The following is a 20,457-nucleotide window of genomic DNA, read 5'->3' as shown; positions in this document are numbered from 1 at the left end:
TATTCACAATATTTTTAATCTACATTTTTTTTTTTTTTTTTTTTTTTTTTTTATTATTTAAGTACTTAATTTAAAATACACATGCATTTTTTTTTTTTTTCATGTATTGTTTATATTTTTAAACTTTGTTATAGACGCATGTCTCTTTTCCTCTCGCCTTAAAAGTATAACTTTTTAATATTGAATTATTTTTATATAAAAAAATTTTTGTTTAAAATGTTTTGTTGTGCCTTCAAAAAGGTGAAGCATATACACTTTTTTGGGGTCATGTAACTGTTGTTGTGACATATTCAATGTATGTTGTCATTAGCTATTTGTTTGTCTTGGACATTCTGCAAACTATATTTGAGTAGTTCTTTGATAAACTTTTCGTAGTTTGGCAGTTTGGCAGTTTGGCAGTTTGGCAGTTTCTGAGTTTGTATCATTGCTACACTGCGAGCTCATTATTCCACAGCTTTTCTCATTACCACCCTTTAGATCTTGTTATAAATGTCTCACAACAACACGACAGTATTATTATTCACAGTACAAGGCATATTGGCTTTATTGACCTGTGGTCTCTGCTGCTTCATATATGCCTATCGTTGTAATAATAAAAATGAAGGAAATAGAAACAAAAGAAGCATATCGAAGGTAAATGGTGATTCCTATGGAGAAAGCACTAGTTCTACATTCAAAAAAAGTAAGATCAAAGAAGGAGAAAATCCACAAAGGGACAAATGCAAAGAAATAGGATGTACAATATTCCATGAAGAAGGAACAAATTATATAGAAAATAGCTTGCGTTGTGTAAATAATAATGTATCGGAAGGGAATGAACCAATTGTTGTCAGTAAGAATGGTAATAATAGCACTTGTAATATTAGTAGCTATAATAAAGGCAAAGAAAATGGAAAATTCGAAATGAGAAACACTAATGTAGAACAGAAGGAATTCCAAAAAAATCTTTGCAACAGAACAACCAACAAAATTGGAACTTATTCGGATTACCAAGCAAAGAGTCGAGGAGGGAATTGTAATCATGAAAAAGTAGGAAGAAGTAGAATCACGAATGATGAAGGCATACCTCTTAACATAAACAGTTTAAAGGAATCGAAGTATCCACTGTTAATGGGTATGACCCTCAGAAATAATTCTGAACCTTACATGATTCAAAATGATAAAAATTACAAATCTGAAAATAGTACAAATACAGGGAAAACAGGAACAGATATGTTTCCCAAGTGGGATAATGAAGAGAAAGCAAAATTTTCCAATAATTCTGAAAATTTCATCAAAAATAATATGCCACAAAATAGACATCCCCGAAAAAGCTTTGAAGAAAAAGATAATCACCATCCCAAGTCCAACTGTTGTAAGAAAACCTCTAATTACCAAAACATAGATTCACACATATGTGCTAATGTTTATGGTAGGGATCATAAGAACAAAGTTGTAGAAAATTTCGTAGTCAAAGAAAGCATACGAAGTAGAAGTAATAATATGAGTATTACTGCAAATAGTGTAGAAGCAAAACATAGAGGAAAATGTGGTACTATACAAAATGGTGAATGTCATTTGACTAAGGATAGGGAAGAAAATAAATCCTATAAAATGTCAGTTTGGGATAATCAAAACGTGTATTATCCAAATGAAAAATTTTGGGAAATCAAGAGAGGAATGTTAATTCGGAAGTATCAAGATGAATGTAATACGGTCAAAAGTGCCGAAAAAAACAGAGAAAGAAAATGTTTGGGAGTTCCCAACAATTTGACATACCAGAAGATGAAATATTATCACAATTTTGAAGAAGAAGAAGAAGAGGGCAGAGAGGAAGGAGATAAAGATAAAGAGACGGAAAAGGAAAAAGGAAAAGAAGTATATAAAGGGAAATACAAACAACATCCTGATTGTGTGAATAATTTTATTTCCTCGAAAAGAATGAACCATTCTAATGATGAAGTAAACACAAGTACTATATTGACAAAATGTGAAAAAAATATATTACACCATTTTGATAGTAATATATCAAATAATAGGAAACTTCTAAGTGTAGCAAGTAACAGTCATATGGTAGTAATAAAAGACAAGAAAAAAAGTAACTCAGGTTCACTAGAACGAAAAGATGATAAGCATAACAATTTATCTACGCATTATACTGTTCATAAGAAATGCCATTCAAGACATGACATTTCCCACATTAGTAATAGGAACACGATTGAGAACAACTATGACAAAGGATACATAGAAGAAGGAACTGTTTTGTCACAGGAAAACGATAGAGAAAAATATAATATGTATTCCATTAATAATAATATTGATGAACATACTTATAAAGTTCCCAATACGGATAATTACAAAGAGGAGAAATATTTCTATCCGCGTGGTCTCTATTCAGATAAACAGATGTCTAGAAATAGGATAATCTCAGGTCATGCAAAAATTGTGCACCCCCATGAATTATTTTACAATAATGATAATGGTAGTAGTAGCAAAAATGAAGAAAATGAAGAAGTACCCAAAGTGAAAGGTTCATCCAGTCTGAGGCAATTTATCAATTCACAAAATTTTTCGTCAGGGGGAAAAACGATTGGTCATTCAGCAGAAACGAAAAAAGCGAATCACATTTGCAGCAGAAGTGGGAATAACAAGAGTGATAGCAGAAGTGGGAATAACAAGAGTGATAGCAGAAGTGGAAATAACGATGTGTTCTGTAGGAACGAAAACAATTGTTGCACACGTGGGTATAGCAAGGAGAGTAGTACTAACAGGAGTGGTGAAGATACATTTTACAAAAAGACACCTACTGTGAATGTAGCAACGAATAGATCGATGAAGGGGTACAGAAATAACTTGATACATACGAATAGAAGCAAAAAAGACGTTAATAACTTCACAAAATGTTCTTCTGTAAATAAAGAAAAAAAAAAAAATGTAGACCAACCCACAGATGACTATTTTACGGACAGAACAAAATGTTTCCTTTGTAAGGAAAAAAAAAATGCACACAAAAATAATAAACCTTATTTTTTTGAAAATATTTCAAAAAAGACAGATAATAAAAAAAATATTGTATACTCCAAAAAAAATATGCCAAATGATCACATTTGTTTACCGAACCACAGTTGCAGTAATATGTGCCTGCATTACTTCGATAGAGTAAGTAATAATAATGAAAACTTTTTTCACACAAATAATTTTGAGGACAGTGGGATTCATGACGTTAGTAATTATTTCCCGTTATACAATTCGTCCAAGCCATTTAGGTATATGGAAAGGAAGGAACTTGATTGTGGAAGAGATGAAAAAATGAAAAGTAAGAACGAACCGATTGGTGATATTTACCTTTTAACTGATGACAACGCTGACTATAATGGATTAGAGGATAGCCAAAAAGATGGTATCCGAAGTGGTGGCAATGTAAGCAATACTCGAAGGAGCAGCGTGAAATCGAGAGAAGGCTTTATATATGAAGAAGAAGAAGAAGAAGGAGAAGCGAGAGAAGGAGAATCACGTTTCAACAGAAGAAATGATGAAGCATTAAAGAACCAAGTCCCGTTGAGCAATGGTGAAATAACCAATTATAGAAATAATAGAATAAAAGATGAAAAAAAAAACAGAATAAATTACAATTCAGAAAAGGATGGAAAATCTAATTCAACATTATGGATAGAAAAACACGAAATGGATTCAAGGCAGATGGAATCAAATGAATATAAAAATAGCACAGAAATTGATCAATTAATACATGCATATTTACAAAATTCGAAAAAGGTGTATAAATTTAACACATCAGATAAATCAGATAAAGACATTAACCACATGACAGATCGGTACATGCCTGAAATGACAAACTTACGTAAGGAATTAAGTCAAAGCAGTAATAGAAAAATAAAGACTTCAAATGAGAATAGGAACCTCTTTCCTCTGCTAACAAATGTAGATAACGATAAAAAAGTAAAACAGAGGAGCAAGGATGATGTATGTTCTTCTCAAGGGGAAGGGATGGTAAATAAAAGGTCTACTACATCGGGAATTAAATCTAGTGGGGTAGGAAAAGACACGATTAAGGATAATGGATATGAGAAGAATGAATATATTGACCAATATGAAGGACCAACTGAGGAAGAAAATTCTACATATCAAAACGAAATTAAAAATAAAGATATATGTTTGAAAAATAAAAAACGAGACAACATGTTAGTCATTAAAGAAGAACAAAATAGAAATGATCATATGCTATGCCAAACAGTGAGGAGAAGCGCTAGGATGAAAAGTGAGAAATATAAAAAAAAAAAAAAAAGTTGTGGTAATGATACACTTGTATGTACAGAAAGTGTTCAGGAATATATAAAAGAAGAAAGTAGTAAAAAAAAGAAAAACAATATAAATAATAAGAACGAAAAAATGATCGAAAAAAAGAAGAAAAAAAAAATATCTAAAACACAAACTATGGAATTAAAAATATTTAGAGATAAAACGGTTTTAAAAGAAAAAGAAAAGTTAAAAATGACAAATGAAAAATACAAAAGAATTGATGAACAGAGATGTGCATCAGGATTTGTTAATTTTTTAATTGAACATATTCAAAAAAAGAAAGACAAGGAAAATTTCGATGATTTATTAAAATATACTTTAAAATTAATAAATATATATAAAATTAAAACTATAGATTTTGTAGAAGCATTTTTAATACTTGAAACTATTAATGTAAATGTAATTAGAGAATATCCAATTGAGGAATGGATATTGGTAACTTTTCATTTTCTTAAAGGAAATGCAATAGAAGAAAAATTTCAATTCATAATTAATTCCTTAAAGTTAGATAACATAATAATTGGTAACGTCACAGCTTCTTTTTATATGAACAAAAAAACTATAAGAATGACAGAGAAAAATATGAACAGAATTCTTACTATTCTCTCAGATGTAATGAGAAGAAGATCTTCCAGGATTAAAACGTTTAACAGTTCTAATTATGAAAGTAAGACTAAGGAAGACAACCAAAAGGATGAGCTATTAGGGTCTTGCTGGAAGCCAGTTGACGCAACCATGGAGACAAAGATTGGCAAAGGTGGCATGGCCAAGTCAAACTGTGAGAAGAGAGATTACCAATAGGAGCTTACACATACAATATGTTGTATGCTGAAATGTAGAAAAAGTTGATGAAGCAGGTCAAATTTGGGAAACATGCCAAACTGACGAAATTGATCGAGCATATGACTAACCAGAGGACACAAAAAATCGAAACAGACAGAACAATTAAACATTGTAAACTATTCAAACTGTTTGAAGAATCTCATCCATTCTTATTTTTTTAATTACACGCATAATGTGTGCGTAATATTTGTTTGCACATATGAGACATATGTGAATGTTCTATTATAATACCCTGTACATTCACACACACACCCAAAAAAAAAAAAAAAAAAAAAAAAAAATGACAAATTCGTTTTTATTTGCTATGTAATTTTTGACTTATGCATGAAATACGGTTTGTTCCCATTTTGTTTTAAAATATAATTTTGTTATTTTATTCCTTTTGGGAAAAAAAAAAAAAAAAAAAAACTAAAAACTTGTCTAAAATGATTTTTTTTTTTTTTTTTTTTTTTTTTTTAATGTTTCTATTGTAACATCATAAGATTTTCCTTATAAGTATTTAACGCTCATTCACCAAATGAGCATATCATAAGTAATATTAATATTATCAGTAAAAAGGGGAAAAGTTTTTCATTTTTTGAAATGTAATTAATAGAAAAAATATATAACTCTATTTTCTTATTATTTGTTTTTTTAAACCAATTGTGCTTTTGTAAATAAAAAAGGAACATTTTTATGAATTATATTTCCCTAGCCCAAAAATGAGTACAGGCGAAAATATGGGAAAAGCGGAAAATAATTTTATTGCCTATTTGGAAAAACATGACGTGATAAATCACATAAGCCGTGTTCTACTGAAATTATTTGAAGAGAAGGAAAGACCTAATGACGCTATAAGATTTATATCTGATCATCTTCACGATGTAGATGCGGGTACTTGTTTGTAAATTTTTCTGCTACCTATATCCATCTATCTATCCATGTATACATATATATACATATATATATATTTTTTTTTTCTTCTTTTTCCATAATAAAAATTGTGACTTTGCTATTTGTGTAAATATATACATGTACATATACACAGAAAGAGAGAAACATTCATTGTTTACTGCATCCCACGATGAATAATTTCTCATTGTAAGAACGCACCTTATTCTACATTCAAACCGGTGTGACATTTTAACAAGATATAGTGAAATATATATGAGACATTACAATTTCCTCTCTTTTTTATTATATATATACATATTTTTTTTATTTAATTATAATATAAAGAATCAATTGTCGTAACACCATTAATGTATATTGCTCATTAGGCACTTCATATATTGAAACATTGAATTTATTTTATTTATTTTTTTTTTTTATATAGACGTACCAATTGATGAATTGAAACGAGAAAATTTGTTCCTTCGTCAGGAAAATCAAAGATTAATAAAAAAGTTTCAAGAACTGAATGAAACCTTAAATAAATTGAGTATTAATGGAAGGGGTGACGTGCACTCTTGAATTCATTAAGTCGATATGTGTGGAGGGAAGAAAAAAAAAAAAATAAAAAGTAAAAACAATTTAGAAAAAGTATAATCTCAAAGTTATCATGATTTTTGGTATATTGATTCTTTTTTCAATAAGAATAGAATTTGTTTTTTCCCTCTTTCATGCTTCTTCTACTTCGCTCATGAGGATTGTGCAATCTACGTACTTACAATGTCACAATAGATATGAAGAATTGTACATATATAGGAGCCCAGAGGCAGAACTACACAAGTACCCGCTTATTCGTGTAATTGTTTACCATTTATCATTGTGCAAAAAAAAAAAAAAAAAAAAAAAAAATAATAAAAAAAATAAAATAATATAAAAGTGAATTTATTACATAACAAAAAAAGGTGTCCTAGAATGGTGTAACCACCATTGCTGTATATATTAATGTATGTGCATGAATACGTGTATATCAAAATGTTCACACATGCATTGTGTGTTGAATGATCCTCTTGTGTGGTTAAAAAAAAAAAAAAAAAAAAAACAATTGGTACCCGGAGAGGTGTATACAAATTATGTGCAAATGTTTATAATAACTCCGATATGGATTTCATAAAATAATCTGGTTGAATATCTAAATGATTATGATTAAGATAAAAATTAGAATCAGTAACGCCTGATGAAACAAGAACTGATTTTATTTTGCAGTTTTTCGCAAAACTGATATCTGTGTCAAGTCTATCTCCTATCATGACAACTTTAGAATTTTCAATTTTCAAACTTTTTAATACATTTTCAATCATAAATAAACTTGGTTTTCCAAGAACGATTGGTTTCTTAAGTGATACAGCTTCAACAGAAGCCACAACAGAACCTGTACCCGCCCATTTTTGATTGGGAGTAAAATTTGCAGTAGCATCTTTGTTAGAAGCAATAAATTCCGCACCTAATTCATTTATACACAAATATGCATATTGTATTTTGTAATAGTTAATATTAAAATCTATAGCAACTACAACAGCTCCAACATTTTTATCTACATTTATTTCTAAATCATCTTTTATTATTACTTTCTTTTCATTATCTTTATGACCACCTAGCCAAGTAAGATTACAAGCATCTAACTCATCACATATGCCTTTTTCTCCAATAACATAAATTTTTTTTTTTCCACTATTATATTCTTCTTTTTCTACAAAATATCTAGCAATAGCATATGCTGTACAAATAATATGTTCTTTTGTAATAAATTCAAAACCTAATTTATGAAATTTTTCTAACAATGCAATTCTAGATTTAGTGGAATTATTTGTTATAAAATAAACTTTTTTATTTTTTTTTATTAACTTATCAATAGCTTCAACTGCTCCTTCTATGAGTTCATTTCCTCTCCATAGAACACCATCACAATCGAAAAAAAAAACTTGAAAATTTTCTAAAAAATCTTTTGCGTCTACCGAATTTTTTATCTTCCATTCTTTCATAAAGCTTTCATAATCCTTGTCTACTTTTATCACTCCATTACCCTTCTCACTGCTCTTCGAGTGTATTAATGACATTTTTTCCTTTTATATTTTTTCGTACTTTTCGTGCCTTGATCAGGAGAGTATACTTATTTGTTTATCCCTGTACTAATCTTGTTTCTTTGCGTACTTGGGTATTCTGTGTAATTTTTTTTTTTTTATATATTTTTTTCCTGTTTTTCAGTTTTCCTAGGTGTGTAAGTTTGGTGTAGACTTACAGTGCCACGTATGTGCATGTAAATTATGGCAACAGTTGTCTTTACATGCATAAAAAGCTAACGCATGTGTATGTTATAAGTGTGTACAGATAGGCATATGCACTTGAGGGAAATATACAAAATGATTTTTATAACTAAGGACTTGGTAAATTAAGAACTTATTTTCACATTAACGTCACCTGTATGATGTAAAATAAAAAGTTCTAAGTGTACAAGTATACCTTAGGGAGAATTTAAAACATTCTTCTTATATGTGCAAATCTATGCATATACAGATGTGCATATATAGATGTATACATATGGGATAACGCTAAAATCATTCAGTCACCTTATGGCTACTTCAAAAGTTTTGTAACATTGGCTTATATATATATATATGTATACATATGAACTTGGTCCGGTGAAGTGAATTAACAAAACAAAAATGTGAAACATGTAAATGGATACGGAAAAAAATCCCAAGTGGGTAGAAGAAAAACAAAACTGTAACAAAAACAATAAAAAAAGAACAAAAAAAAATAAATTATAAACATAAAATGTAGAGTGCACGTATATATTCTCTATGTCCGTATTTTTTTTTTTTTTTTTTTTAATCCTTAAGAAAATTCCTATATTCGATGAAAATAAATTGTTCGAAGGAGTAAATTCGCCATAACGCCTTCCAATGTTTTCATCTTAAATCAACAGAAAAAGGTTCAATAAGAACAATATGAAAAAAAAAAAAAAAATAATAATAATAATAATAATAAATAAATAAATGTGAGTAAAATAGCAAAGGCAAGAACCTGGATGAAATGTTTTTTTCGAGAATGCCAATTAATGAATCCGTCTTTATGAAAAACAGTTCTTCAACTTACAATATGTTACTATATTTTTATCGTATTGATTTTCTTAGATTGATCCCTTTTCTTGAGCTGTAGGCACATTAACTCTGCAGATGGCTATCATAAAATATTCTATAAAAATATCTAGTGATAGGAACAATTTGGCATAGAATTAAGACCCAGTGTTAAAATGCTGTTTAAAATGTTCACATTTCAAAATGATGTTTTTAGGGAATAAACGTCAAAGGAACTTGAACCTATGATAGTACAAATGTATAAACTTTCAATATATATTTATTTCCCTTCCGGTGTAGAAAAAAAAAAAATTAAAAAAAAAAAAAGAGAGAGAGAGTAAACCTGGTTCATGTTATATACAATTCATTTATTCGTAGTACAAGGAAGTTATACATGCTTGTATATATATATATATATATATATATACACATTTTTTCACTGCACGCTTAACCTATTTGAGCGCCATTACGGTTTCTTCCTATAGAGCTGCATAAAGGGGACATAGGTGAAAAAAATTATTTCAAAAAAATAATATTAATAAGGTACACACATTTTTTAGAAAAAAAAAAAAAAAAAAAAAAAAAAAAAAAACGCATTACATGGAATTTTAATTTTCGTCTTCTACTTGTTCGAAAAACGAAAAAGTTCTTTTTTTTTCTCGTTCTTTATGGTGTAAAAGTGTATATAGTTGGGTAAACATTATACATATACAAGACCCTTTTTTTTTTTATGGAGATCTTAAAATGAAAAGGTTGTACATTATAAGCATTTCAATCTAATCCCATATTAGCAGCAATGTGTGATGTCCTTTTCAGCGAGTATTTACATCATGTGTATGTCCATTTGTTCATATTAAAGACAAAGCATTGAAAAAAAATGGGGTTTGTTCATAATTTCGTATCTTTCAGGGTCTTATATTTATATATATTTCTCTAATTTCAATTTATCACTCTGTGTAAATAATAAACTATTAGAAAAAGAAATGTAACCGAATATATAAAACTGGTATCTTGTAAAGAAAATACCAAAATTGTTCGCTCTTCCCCCTTATATCCTTTTTACACTGTAGTTTCATTTCCGTATAAAGCGATGAGGAAATTTTATGTGCACACAGCCATATCATTGTGTAGTTAAAATGTTGTGCATTCATATAATTTGATTACATTTTCTTTTTAATTCGTCAACCATCGAGTTTGCGTTTTCATTATAAGAATACATGCACATATATATATATATATATATATATATATATATATATATATATATACATTTTTAAGCCCTGTTTTCAAAGGAACTGTATCGTTTTAGGCCATATCATTTAACAGAGTACATATAAATGTATTTTTTGAACATTAGGAAAATAATACATAAAAGTATAAATTAAATATTGCAAAACATTTTAAATATATGAAGGCATATATATATGTATGCGTAAGCATATGTGCTTGTATATATATACGTATAAAAAAATATACATTATTTTGCTGAATAATTAAAATAAGATAACGTGCCCGAGTGGTTAAGGGGTTGGACTGCTAATCCAATGGGTTCTGCCCGCGCAGGTTCGATTCCTGCCGTTGTCGAAAATTTTTATCTAAAAAACATAATAAAGGGAATATTTAAGGAAATATTAGGAGAGTAGTATTATTTTATTTTGATTGAAAATGACAAGATTTAAAATATTCTGATAAATTTATAATTTTCTTTTTTTTTTTTTTTATAGTAAAAAGTTTTGAATACTTTTTTATTATTTACACATTCGTAGTTACGCTGGAGTGCTCATGCGCAAAAAATTTCATCAATTAAGGAAATGAGGTTTTGTAATTATTTGCAATGAATATTTGTGTTGTCAATGCCAATTTTTACATATAAAAATATAAATGAATAGCTTTATGCCGGTCTGTATACTAGCAAAAAGCCTTCTAATTAGGGACTATGATTTTATATTTTAATGCAAAAGCCTGTAAATACATTTAAATAATAATTACGTAGGAACACATGGATTACTTATTTTCCTTTGGTGTGAACAAATAATTTGATAAAAAAAAAATTGTGTTAATTACCATTTTTGAGGCACTTTTAACAACAATAAATATATAAAATTTCATTCTTCATAATCTGACAACCCATCTGAACATGACAAATACATGATTCATTTTAATAGGAGCATAATAAAGAGTTAAAACTACCCCACTATATTGTTTTGTATTTGAAGCCTGGACAAAAAACGTAACTCTATATTGTGACTAACGTTCTAACATATATATACATTAACATACACAAACGTGCACATATACATACTACATATGACTGTTTATTTTTCATTAAGAAAAAATGCCATTATCCTTTCCACTACAAAGATTAGGTACATTGCATGAGATAGGGGTAGGTACGTAAATAACCTTTTCCCCACATTTGATATTTGTTACCCATTAATATGTATTTTTTTAAATTATATTTTATGCGTTGTGTCTCGTAATAAAAAATATTCAAACCCATGCAAGCTACAAGAAACTCCCTAAAAAATGTAAAAGATAAACTTAACATAGGAACCCATTCAATAGCATAAAAGTCACAAACATTACGTATTCTTAATTCTGAACATTTTTTAATTAATAATATAGTAAAAATTTTTATTTTGTTTTATTTTATAAAAAAATTACAAATAAATAAAACGTTGTTTTCCTCTATCCAAATAGATAGGAAAAAAAAAAAAAAAAAAAACGTATAAAAATTATAAAATCCTCATTTTCCCCATACTAACTCTCTCCTCCCTTTTATTTAAAAAATTTTACAAAAAATTGACAGAAGTGGGGTTCGAACCCACGCCCTTTCGGACAACGGCCTTAACGTTGCGCCTTAGACCACTCGGCCATTCTGTCAATAACGATTTTATTGCTCAATTATGCTATATATATCATTTAAAAAAAATATAAATAATTTATTCTAATTTCTACAAGCACCTTCATTTTAAACTTCTTCGATTTAATAAAAAATATGCTTTACACATGTTCCTTTTTACATATAATACAATTTGGTTTAATTTTCATACATTTGTAAAATTTGTTACAATTTCAAAATTTTTTTTCTCCTATAAAGTTATGCATGTGTTGCTTGAGGGTCAAAATTAACTAACATTTCAAGAAAGTTTCTTTTCGCCTCTGCCAGTACTATAATTGTATTTGTGTTTTTATTTCTACTATTGTTCCAAAATTTTGAAATATATATAAAAAAAAAAGGATTAACTTAATATTTATGACTATTTTTAAGAACAATGGATTTTTTTTTTGGAACATTATACTGAATGAATAATCCCATACACTACACTCGGTACACAACTTACCATCGTGCTTATTGAATGTATTAAAAATATGGTTTTTCATATAATTCAAATTTTAATTATTAAATGGAACCAAAAAGAAAATACATGAAACATGTAAAAAATTATTTTCCATTCCATAAATAATCTCACATTAAAAGTTGAATATTGTACGTTATGACAAATGAATCATTTATACATATACATATGAAAATAAAAATTGCTACTATGTATTCAAACGAATTGGGGAAAAAAAAAAAAAAAAAAAAAAAAAAAAAAAACTTTTCCATTTTTAGTATATAATTAGAACAACATTTTGTCCTATTTGCAATAACAATTCACTATGTGACAATCACACAGTAGAACAGTAAACCAATATAATATTCAGGTTTCGTTTCAGAATATATCATTTTAAAACTGTATATATATGCCTTTTGGCAATTAAAGAATCAAATATTTTATTATTCCTTTTCAGTATAACATTTAACATTAGATTTAATGTATTTGTTTATGTAATGGCATATAAGTGTCTTCATAACAATAAAAATGCTATATAAAAAATGCAGTGAACCTAGGTAGGCAATTTTTAACTTCGATATTAATCATATATAACATATTATAGAGTTTGTTTTTATTCAAAATGTAAACAAATAAAATCTGCTTATCTAAATTATGACCTAAAAATTAGTAAAACTGTTAATTATTAAATAGATCAATAATAATAATTCCAGATCTTTTTCAAAATTTTGGTAAAGGTTTAATTAATTAAAGAGGAATTTTATGTATACTCTGTTTATATATATATGTTTCTTGTTAAAATGTAATAGATTTATAAATTGTAGAATGCATAAAAAAAAATTATTACTAATTCTAAAAAATGATAAAAAAATAATTTTATACTATATATTTATGGATATTGGAATATAAATAAAAAAAAATTTATTCTCATTATACTCCGAGACCGGGAATTGAACCCGGGTCTTCCGCGTGACAGGCGGAAATACTTGCCACTATACTATCTCGGATTCAATATTTTTAAGTATTCTCACGAGTCATTATATAATTGAATATGCTCTAAAAAAAAAAAAAGAAATATTTTTTTATATGAGCAAATTTGTAGAACTAATCAATTCGATAATTTATTTTTGCTAATGTATTTAACTGTTGCGCAAAATCTGGCACTTTTTTATATACTTGTATAGAAAGAGGGAAAAAAAAAAAAAAAATCTTTAAGATTTCTTCAAATTCTGCTAAACACTATTGCAATAGCTAATTAAAAGAGTCCACGAATCAGAGAAAAAAAAAAAGAAGCAGCTTTTTTATTTTAGCATATTTTTGTACATCCTGGAAATGATGAAAAAAATTAAATAATTTATTTTTATTTTCTTCATTTTTTAACTATATTGTTATAATTATAGAGCAAAGTTAAAAAATATTTCAAAACATAAAAATTAGATAAAAAAAAATTTAATGAAATGTTTTCTTGCTCGTACATTGTGCAAACAATTATGTAAAAAAAACTATGTAAACATTTATATTTCAAAAATAAGTCATAGATTTTCTTCATTTTTCATACCTTTCGATTGTAAAGAAATAGTTGCATTAACCAAAATTAATTATATTTCTAAAACATCATTACACAGAACATGAAAAACAGAACAAAGATATAAAAACTGCTAAAACCCGTGAATGGATAAATTTTAAATAAAAGTTCATATATGTCACCTTTGGAAGCAACATTTGAATAAATTACACCATCGTCAATTACTTTTGAGTGTTATATTTATGTCATTGATACAAATGAAAAAATAACTCTAAGAAAGTTATTGTCCCATTCGATTATTCATATTTAACAAGATTAACAGATCTATATGTTGATCTACAAAAATAAAATAAATAAATAGATAAAGTCATAATTTGTATACTTTGTCCATTTTCAATTTTACGGAATGTGCTTTATGAAAAACCTCGTGTGCAGGATTTAATAAAAATAATACTTATTAGTTGAGAAATGTTTACATGAAACAGCAAACATGGTGAAAAAAAAAAAAAAAAAAAATTAACTGTTAAAAACTTGAAAAAGTAAAGAAAATAGCAATAAATCCAATCGAATTTGCTTATTCCAAATTGGTTAAGCAGAAAGTACAAAACGTTTACATATTTTTTCAAATGTGAAAAAAAAAAAAAAAAATTGCCCATTATAATTACCATGTTATCAAATCAAACGTATATGTTCAAATTTTGTGCACTGAGCAGTGTTCTCTTCTCAATTTCCTGCTCCCTTGTCGGTTATGAATATATGTGTACATATATATATATATGTATAATTCTTCATGGCACATGCGCTTATATATATATGGAAAAAAAGCTAGGGTCGGTGACCCGTCATGTGAAACTTATCATTCACATGCTCCCTTGTGCGCTTGATAAGCTTTTGATAATCATCTTTTTTTACAAATTTGTTTGTGACTAAATCCGTTTCCCTATCGAAGATTTTTCTTTCGTTAGCTGAATTTTTAGAATTTAACAAAAACATTTGTTCTTGCTCATTTTTTCCCCATAAATCAATTTTTTTATTTTTTTCTAAGAATTCTTTATATTCTTCTTTTGCATTTATAAAGTAACCCTCTTCATGTAACTCTCTTAAGCTTTTCATTTTTTCCTTGGTATTGGACATCAAATGAGAGTAACCTTGTTCTTTTAATTCTGCAAGAAAACTGTTATCATAGTAATTTATATTATTACCATCGTTATAAGAATCATGTGCATATTTACTACCTTTAGGTTCATTATTATATTCCTTTTGATGGTCTTTTTTTAATGCAATAGTTTTTCTTTTACTAATATTATACCTTAGTTTATTTATATCTAGTTTCGATAAAAAGTAATATATTAAATTATTAAAAATATCTAAGATACTTTCCTTAAAATTCGATGGTTTTCTGTAAAAATCTCCATTTTTTTCTAATTTCCATGCTCTGAATAAATGCCTCAATTTCTTTTTTAGCTTTAAATCCTTCATATTTTCAAGTGAAATTTTTTTTTTCTTATCTAATTTTTCATATAATATTTTTAAATTATTTAAAAAGTTAAAGTTCTGAAGAATATTTATTGTCAACCTTATCATTTCCTTACTGTCATATATATGGACATCAAAAGTTTCTTCTATCTTTGTCACTGTTTCATTACAGTCCTTTGGTCCTTCTTCCCCCTTCGAAGAGTTTTTTTTTTTTTTTTTATTGTGCTTCTTCCTTTTTTTTGTACTTTTTGTTTTTGACGTAATACTGTTTACACTGCTTAAATGAGATGAATTACTACTTTCATTGGAGGACCCAGCACTAGGGTCACTTGTATGACTTTCGTACAAAGAGATATCACTTGCATCATTTTCATCTGCTGCATTGTTTCTTGAACTTCCCTCAGAACTTCCCTCAGAACTGCCTTCAGAACTTCCCTCAGAACTTCCCTCAGAACTGTCTTCAGAACTTCCCTCAGAACTGCCTTCAGAACTGCCTTCAGAATTACCTTCAGAATTACCTTCAGAACCGCTTCTACATCCTTTCGATGCATAAGACAATGAGGCTTTTTTTTCATTATCAAGCGAAGATGACTGAAAAATCTCCCTCCTAGATTTAATGTTACTATTTTTGGTTTTTTTACATATTTTAGATTTCTCCAATAGGTTTTCTTCACTATCATTGCTACTACATTTCTTATGTCTATGAAAGCGAGTTCCTGTTCTTTTTTTCTTCTCCAACGTGCCTTCAATTTTGTCATTTTTTAACTTGCCATATACATTCTTTTCTTTTTTCCTTTTTTTCATGCTACGTTTATAATATGAAGTGCTACTACTTTCATCATCTTGTTTAATTTTCCTTTCTTTAAAATGTTTCCTATTTGATATGTTATTTCCTTCCTCTGTTTTTTTTAAGCCTTTATGTTTGTCCTTATTATGACTTTTAAAAATTTGTGAATTGGAAGAAGCACTTTTTTTTTTGCATTTTACTTCTCCGCTATTATTCCTAGATGACTTATTTTTTAGATTTTTTTTGTTTTTTATTTTATCATCTTTATGGTACGTTTTGTTTTTTTTACTTTTACACTCATCAGTATCATTGTCATCATCGTTATCTATTGGGCTATGAGAGCTACTACTCATGTTTTCCACTTCAATGTATACATATATATATATTCTCGTTAAACTATTGTATTAATATTCCTTTTGTTCATATTCATATTTTCCTCATGAATAACATAAATACAAATGTTATACTGCTATTAGTAGTGTAATCGTATACTTTTTGTTTCAAATAAATTCTTACTAAATTATATTTCACACAAAAGTATACGCCTTTTCCTTTAAGCATTGATAATGCCTTCTTTCGATAATACTTTGACTAACAGTGAAAAATTATCAAAGTATTTTCGCGAAAAGTTTAATTATGATTTGCTAATTCTCAAAGAATGGGTATACAATTACTCATTAATTCATAAGCGAATAAAATAGGACAATGATGAGATCATTTATAGCTTCGATTTGTCCCATTATAAAAGTGAGTGTATATATCCATTGCTTGCAAAATTTTTGAAGTCATAAAACATTTGTATATATGTTTATGCAGCATGATATATTTATGTATGATTGTTAGACCCTTAGAAAGGAATGCTGATATTTTTAAAAATTATAAGAAGTTAAAAAAAAAAAAAAAAATGGAAGTTATGACTTATCCTATTTTACATGAAAAAAAAAAAAAAAAAAAAAAAAAAGTGAATGAATGAATGAATGAATGAATGAATGAATGAATGAATGAATAAACAAATGAATATATAAAATAGTAAAATAAAATAATTCTCTTGAAACATATGACGAAACATAGCTTACATAAAATTAAAAATAAAAAGAACAAGGATACGAATAAAAATGTTTCCTATATTTGCTCATAAAATGTGACGATGTGAAAAAAAAAAAAAAATCAAAAAGGAAAAAAGGGATTTTATGGGGTGATTATACATACAAGTGCATATGCATATGCATATACATACATAAGCACATGTGAATACGTGTTATGCAGTTTAATAATGACAATTTAAAAAAGTTGTAGCACGCGTGAAAACAAATAAATATGGAAAAGAAAAGGTGTGATTCTGTTGAAAAGTTTACGCCAGACAAAGTTGGATGGGAGGGGCATAAGAGTGTGATTATTTTATAAGTATATTGCGCATATACATATTTATGGGCAATTTTATTGCCTTCATTAGATGATTTATATATAATAAAAAAAAAAAAAAAAAAAAGATTAGGAGGAATTATTAAGTATATTCACGTATATGACTAGAAGTATATGATGTGGATTGCCTACACTTTTGTATGTACGCAAATTAACACTATTTTTTTAAACGAAGATGAGGGGGAGAAAAAAAAAAAAAAAAAGTGGAAGAAACATTGTAAACAAATACACGGAGGTTCTGATAAACAGAGGTATGCAAAATATGTCTGAACACAAACAATATTGGTACATACAACGTATATATACCAAACGGTGGCACGTGTATATGTGTACGAAATCATGAAAATGTGTAACACGCATGTACAAATGTCATCACGGCGGTGAACTTTTCAAAAGAGAGGAATCGATTGAAAGTGCCAAATTTACAGATAAAAGCTTGCTCACAAGTGTACGTTATTGAGTATTCAATAAATTCTGGCACATATATATACATGTACATTTTTTTTTTTTCCCTTTATTTTTTTCGCTTCCCTGGAGTACATCTTCGACACATAATAATATATACACTGTTTTAAAACTTCCATCTATTGTTACATTTTAAACATGTGACGAACGTTGTCATAGGTTCGTCACTGCTCCTAGTTTGCAACTGGTGATAGACAGTTTCATAAGCTTTACATTTAAAACACTGAAATTCTCCTTTTCTTGTTTTTTTCAAAAGAATATTTTTAACATCCCAATCAGACTGACATGCTAATAAGCTTTCTTGTAGGCATTTGTTTCGCTCCTTTTTTTTTTCATCGCTCGCCATTTCTTGAGAATTCATGGTTGCTATGATTCTAGGAGGAATATATTCTCCATAAATTTTTTCATTAAAACTTGGGTTCTTTTTATCACATAAATTAAATTTTATTGATTTTAGCTGCATGTTATACTCTTTCTGTGACTGTTTTTTTTCAATAAAAAATTTGTGCAATTCATTTTCTATATTGTATATTATGTCATTTAGTTTTTTTCTATCAATTAAATATAACAAATTATCATCTGAACCGGTGAGAAAGGCTTTAAACAGAAACTGTTTTGCCTTATCTCGAAGAACATCATTATGAAACTTTCCGCTATAATTCCATTCATTCATCACTCTTAAGTCCGTATTAATGTGTTTAAGTGCACTAATTTGCTGGTTATTTTTAATATTTCCTTTTTTATGTATGTCATCGCTACTCTGCTGTTCATTTGGAAAATCATCCATATTATTATTTTCATTTTGAATTAGACTACTAGCTTTTTGAATTCCTTCCTCTGATTTGTGTTCTGCTGTATTTTTGTCATGCAATGCATTTTTCACTTTTACCTTTTTTAATTCATATTCCTCCTGACACATGTTATTATCAGTAGTTTCGACTTTTTCGGATTTTCTTTTTTTCACATTTTCTACACTTTTACTACTTGTTGATGAATGTTTTTCTTTTATTGCAATATTTTTCCACTTGTCGATAAGATTCTTTGAAATATTTTGTATTTCATCATTCTTAATTTTAGTAAACTTATTCACAGTTATGCCTATTTTGGTTTGTTTTAAAATATCTTTGTTTATTTCTACGTCTTTTAATGAATTTAAACTTTCTAGAATTTCTTTTATTGTATTATCATCAATTATTTTTTTCTCTTCTTCTTCATCTTCATCTTCCTCCTCGTTAGAACTTAGGAACCTACTTTCCTTATCTTTTAATCTTTCTTGAATGGTTATGATTTTTGTAATATTTTCTGTTTTCGACATATTATTTAAAAAGGCTAAAAAAAAAAAAAATTAAATTTTTTTTTGTGGGATGCATAAAATAACAAATGCAATGTTTTTATAAATATGCATACCTTTTTCTGGTATTTTTACTCGCATATGGAGATCTTATTTTATTATTTTATTATTTTATTATTTTTTTTTTTTTTTAATTTTTTTTAATTTTTCTTTTTTTTTTTTTTTTTTTTTTTTTTTTTTATTATACATTATTCCTTCTTAGCTATTGTGTAATGTGTCTTCACAAAGTTCCCATGGGAAGCATGTGAATATAGTATATATAGTTAATCGATCATGCATATGTATAGCTACCTACGTATTTAACTGTGTTTTTTAATGCATACTTTTCTCATGGGCACAATACTCATGTTATTTTTCCATATATAATCCTCACAATGCGGAAATTTCTTGAATGTGTCCCTTAATATTTGTGTTATATGTTATGAATGAGCCATACATATATATATATATATGCACTCGTATACCCGTATGTATGCGTTGCATATGTGGTATACATAAGCTTCACTTTTATGACAATAAAACTTTTATTTTTCCCTTAAGTACTGGGCTTAAGCTTCGTGCATTTTTTTTTTTTCCATTTAAACATTTTCTTTTATTTTTCCTATTGATTCCCCCCCCCCCCCTTACTGGGCAAAAGCATTACCTCCGTAGGAACTTAAGCACAAAACGTACATGTAATGTGAATTCAGTATATATATGTGTTTATAAATATATATATACTTGTATGTATATGCATATATATGTTCCCATTCAGTGCCATTTCCTTTAACATGTTATAACTTTTTTTTCTGCATTTCTGAAGGCAATTTGGATATTAGTACAAGGGACATACCACTTTAAGAAAAAAAAAAAATCAAATTAGGAAATATATCTTTTACAATTATATACTACTATGCATATTTAAGTAGATGAATGGTATACCACGCGTGTAGTTATATGTGAATATATAC

General features: G+C 27.7%; 5 protein-coding genes and 3 non-coding genes across 8 annotated transcripts; 3 read left to right on the top strand and 5 right to left on the bottom strand.

Moving 5' to 3' along the window:
• Positions 1-489: 489 nt before the first annotated feature.
• Positions 490-5,097, top strand: PGO_142350 (hypothetical protein, conserved; the record flags this gene model as incomplete). Its single annotated transcript, XM_028690226.1, has 1 exon — positions 490-5,097. The coding sequence occupies one exon, from the start codon at positions 490-492 to the stop codon at positions 5,095-5,097; it is 4,608 nt and encodes a 1,535-aa protein (XP_028546027.1).
• Positions 5,098-5,840: 743 nt separating this feature from the next.
• PGO_142340 (conserved Plasmodium protein, unknown function) lies at positions 5,841-6,591 on the top strand (the record flags this gene model as incomplete). Its single annotated transcript, XM_028690225.1, has 2 exons — positions 5,841-6,012; positions 6,455-6,591. 2 exons carry the CDS (start codon positions 5,841-5,843, stop codon positions 6,589-6,591), a joined length of 309 nt encoding a protein of 102 aa, XP_028546026.1.
• Positions 6,592-7,151: 560 nt separating this feature from the next.
• PGO_142330 (phosphoglycolate phosphatase precursor) lies at positions 7,152-8,123 on the bottom strand (the record flags this gene model as incomplete). Its single annotated transcript, XM_028690224.1, has 1 exon — positions 7,152-8,123. One exon carries the CDS (start codon positions 8,121-8,123, stop codon positions 7,152-7,154), a length of 972 nt encoding a protein of 323 aa, XP_028546025.1.
• Positions 8,124-10,645: 2,522 nt separating this feature from the next.
• On the top strand, positions 10,646-10,727 carry PGO_142320. The gene has a single exon. It is a non-coding gene; the product is annotated as a tRNA-Ser (tRNA).
• A 1,219-nt stretch (positions 10,728-11,946) lies between these two features.
• Positions 11,947-12,026, bottom strand: PGO_142310. Its single transcript has one exon. It is a non-coding gene; the product is annotated as a tRNA-Leu (tRNA).
• A 1,390-nt stretch (positions 12,027-13,416) lies between these two features.
• Positions 13,417-13,488, bottom strand: PGO_142300. Its single transcript has one exon. It is a non-coding gene; the product is annotated as a tRNA-Asp (tRNA).
• Positions 13,489-14,831: 1,343 nt separating this feature from the next.
• Positions 14,832-16,622, bottom strand: PGO_142290 (hypothetical protein, conserved; the record flags this gene model as incomplete). Its single annotated transcript, XM_028690223.1, has 1 exon — positions 14,832-16,622. One exon carries the CDS (start codon positions 16,620-16,622, stop codon positions 14,832-14,834), a length of 1,791 nt encoding a protein of 596 aa, XP_028546024.1.
• A 1,640-nt stretch (positions 16,623-18,262) lies between these two features.
• On the bottom strand, positions 18,263-19,471 carry PGO_142280 (transcription elongation factor; the record flags this gene model as incomplete). The annotated part of the gene is made up of 1 exon (XM_028690222.1): positions 18,263-19,471. The coding sequence occupies one exon, from the start codon at positions 19,469-19,471 to the stop codon at positions 18,263-18,265; it is 1,209 nt and encodes a 402-aa protein (XP_028546023.1).
• Positions 19,472-20,457: the final 986 nt, after the last annotated feature.

The sequence above is a fragment of the Plasmodium gonderi genome (assembly GCF_002157705.1).
Source record: "Plasmodium gonderi DNA, contig: Chr14, whole genome shotgun sequence".
Taxonomy (NCBI): Eukaryota; Apicomplexa; class Aconoidasida; order Haemosporida; family Plasmodiidae; genus Plasmodium; species Plasmodium gonderi.
Note: the sequence above shows the minus strand (reverse complement) of the source record. Positions and strands in the feature narration are given on the sequence as shown.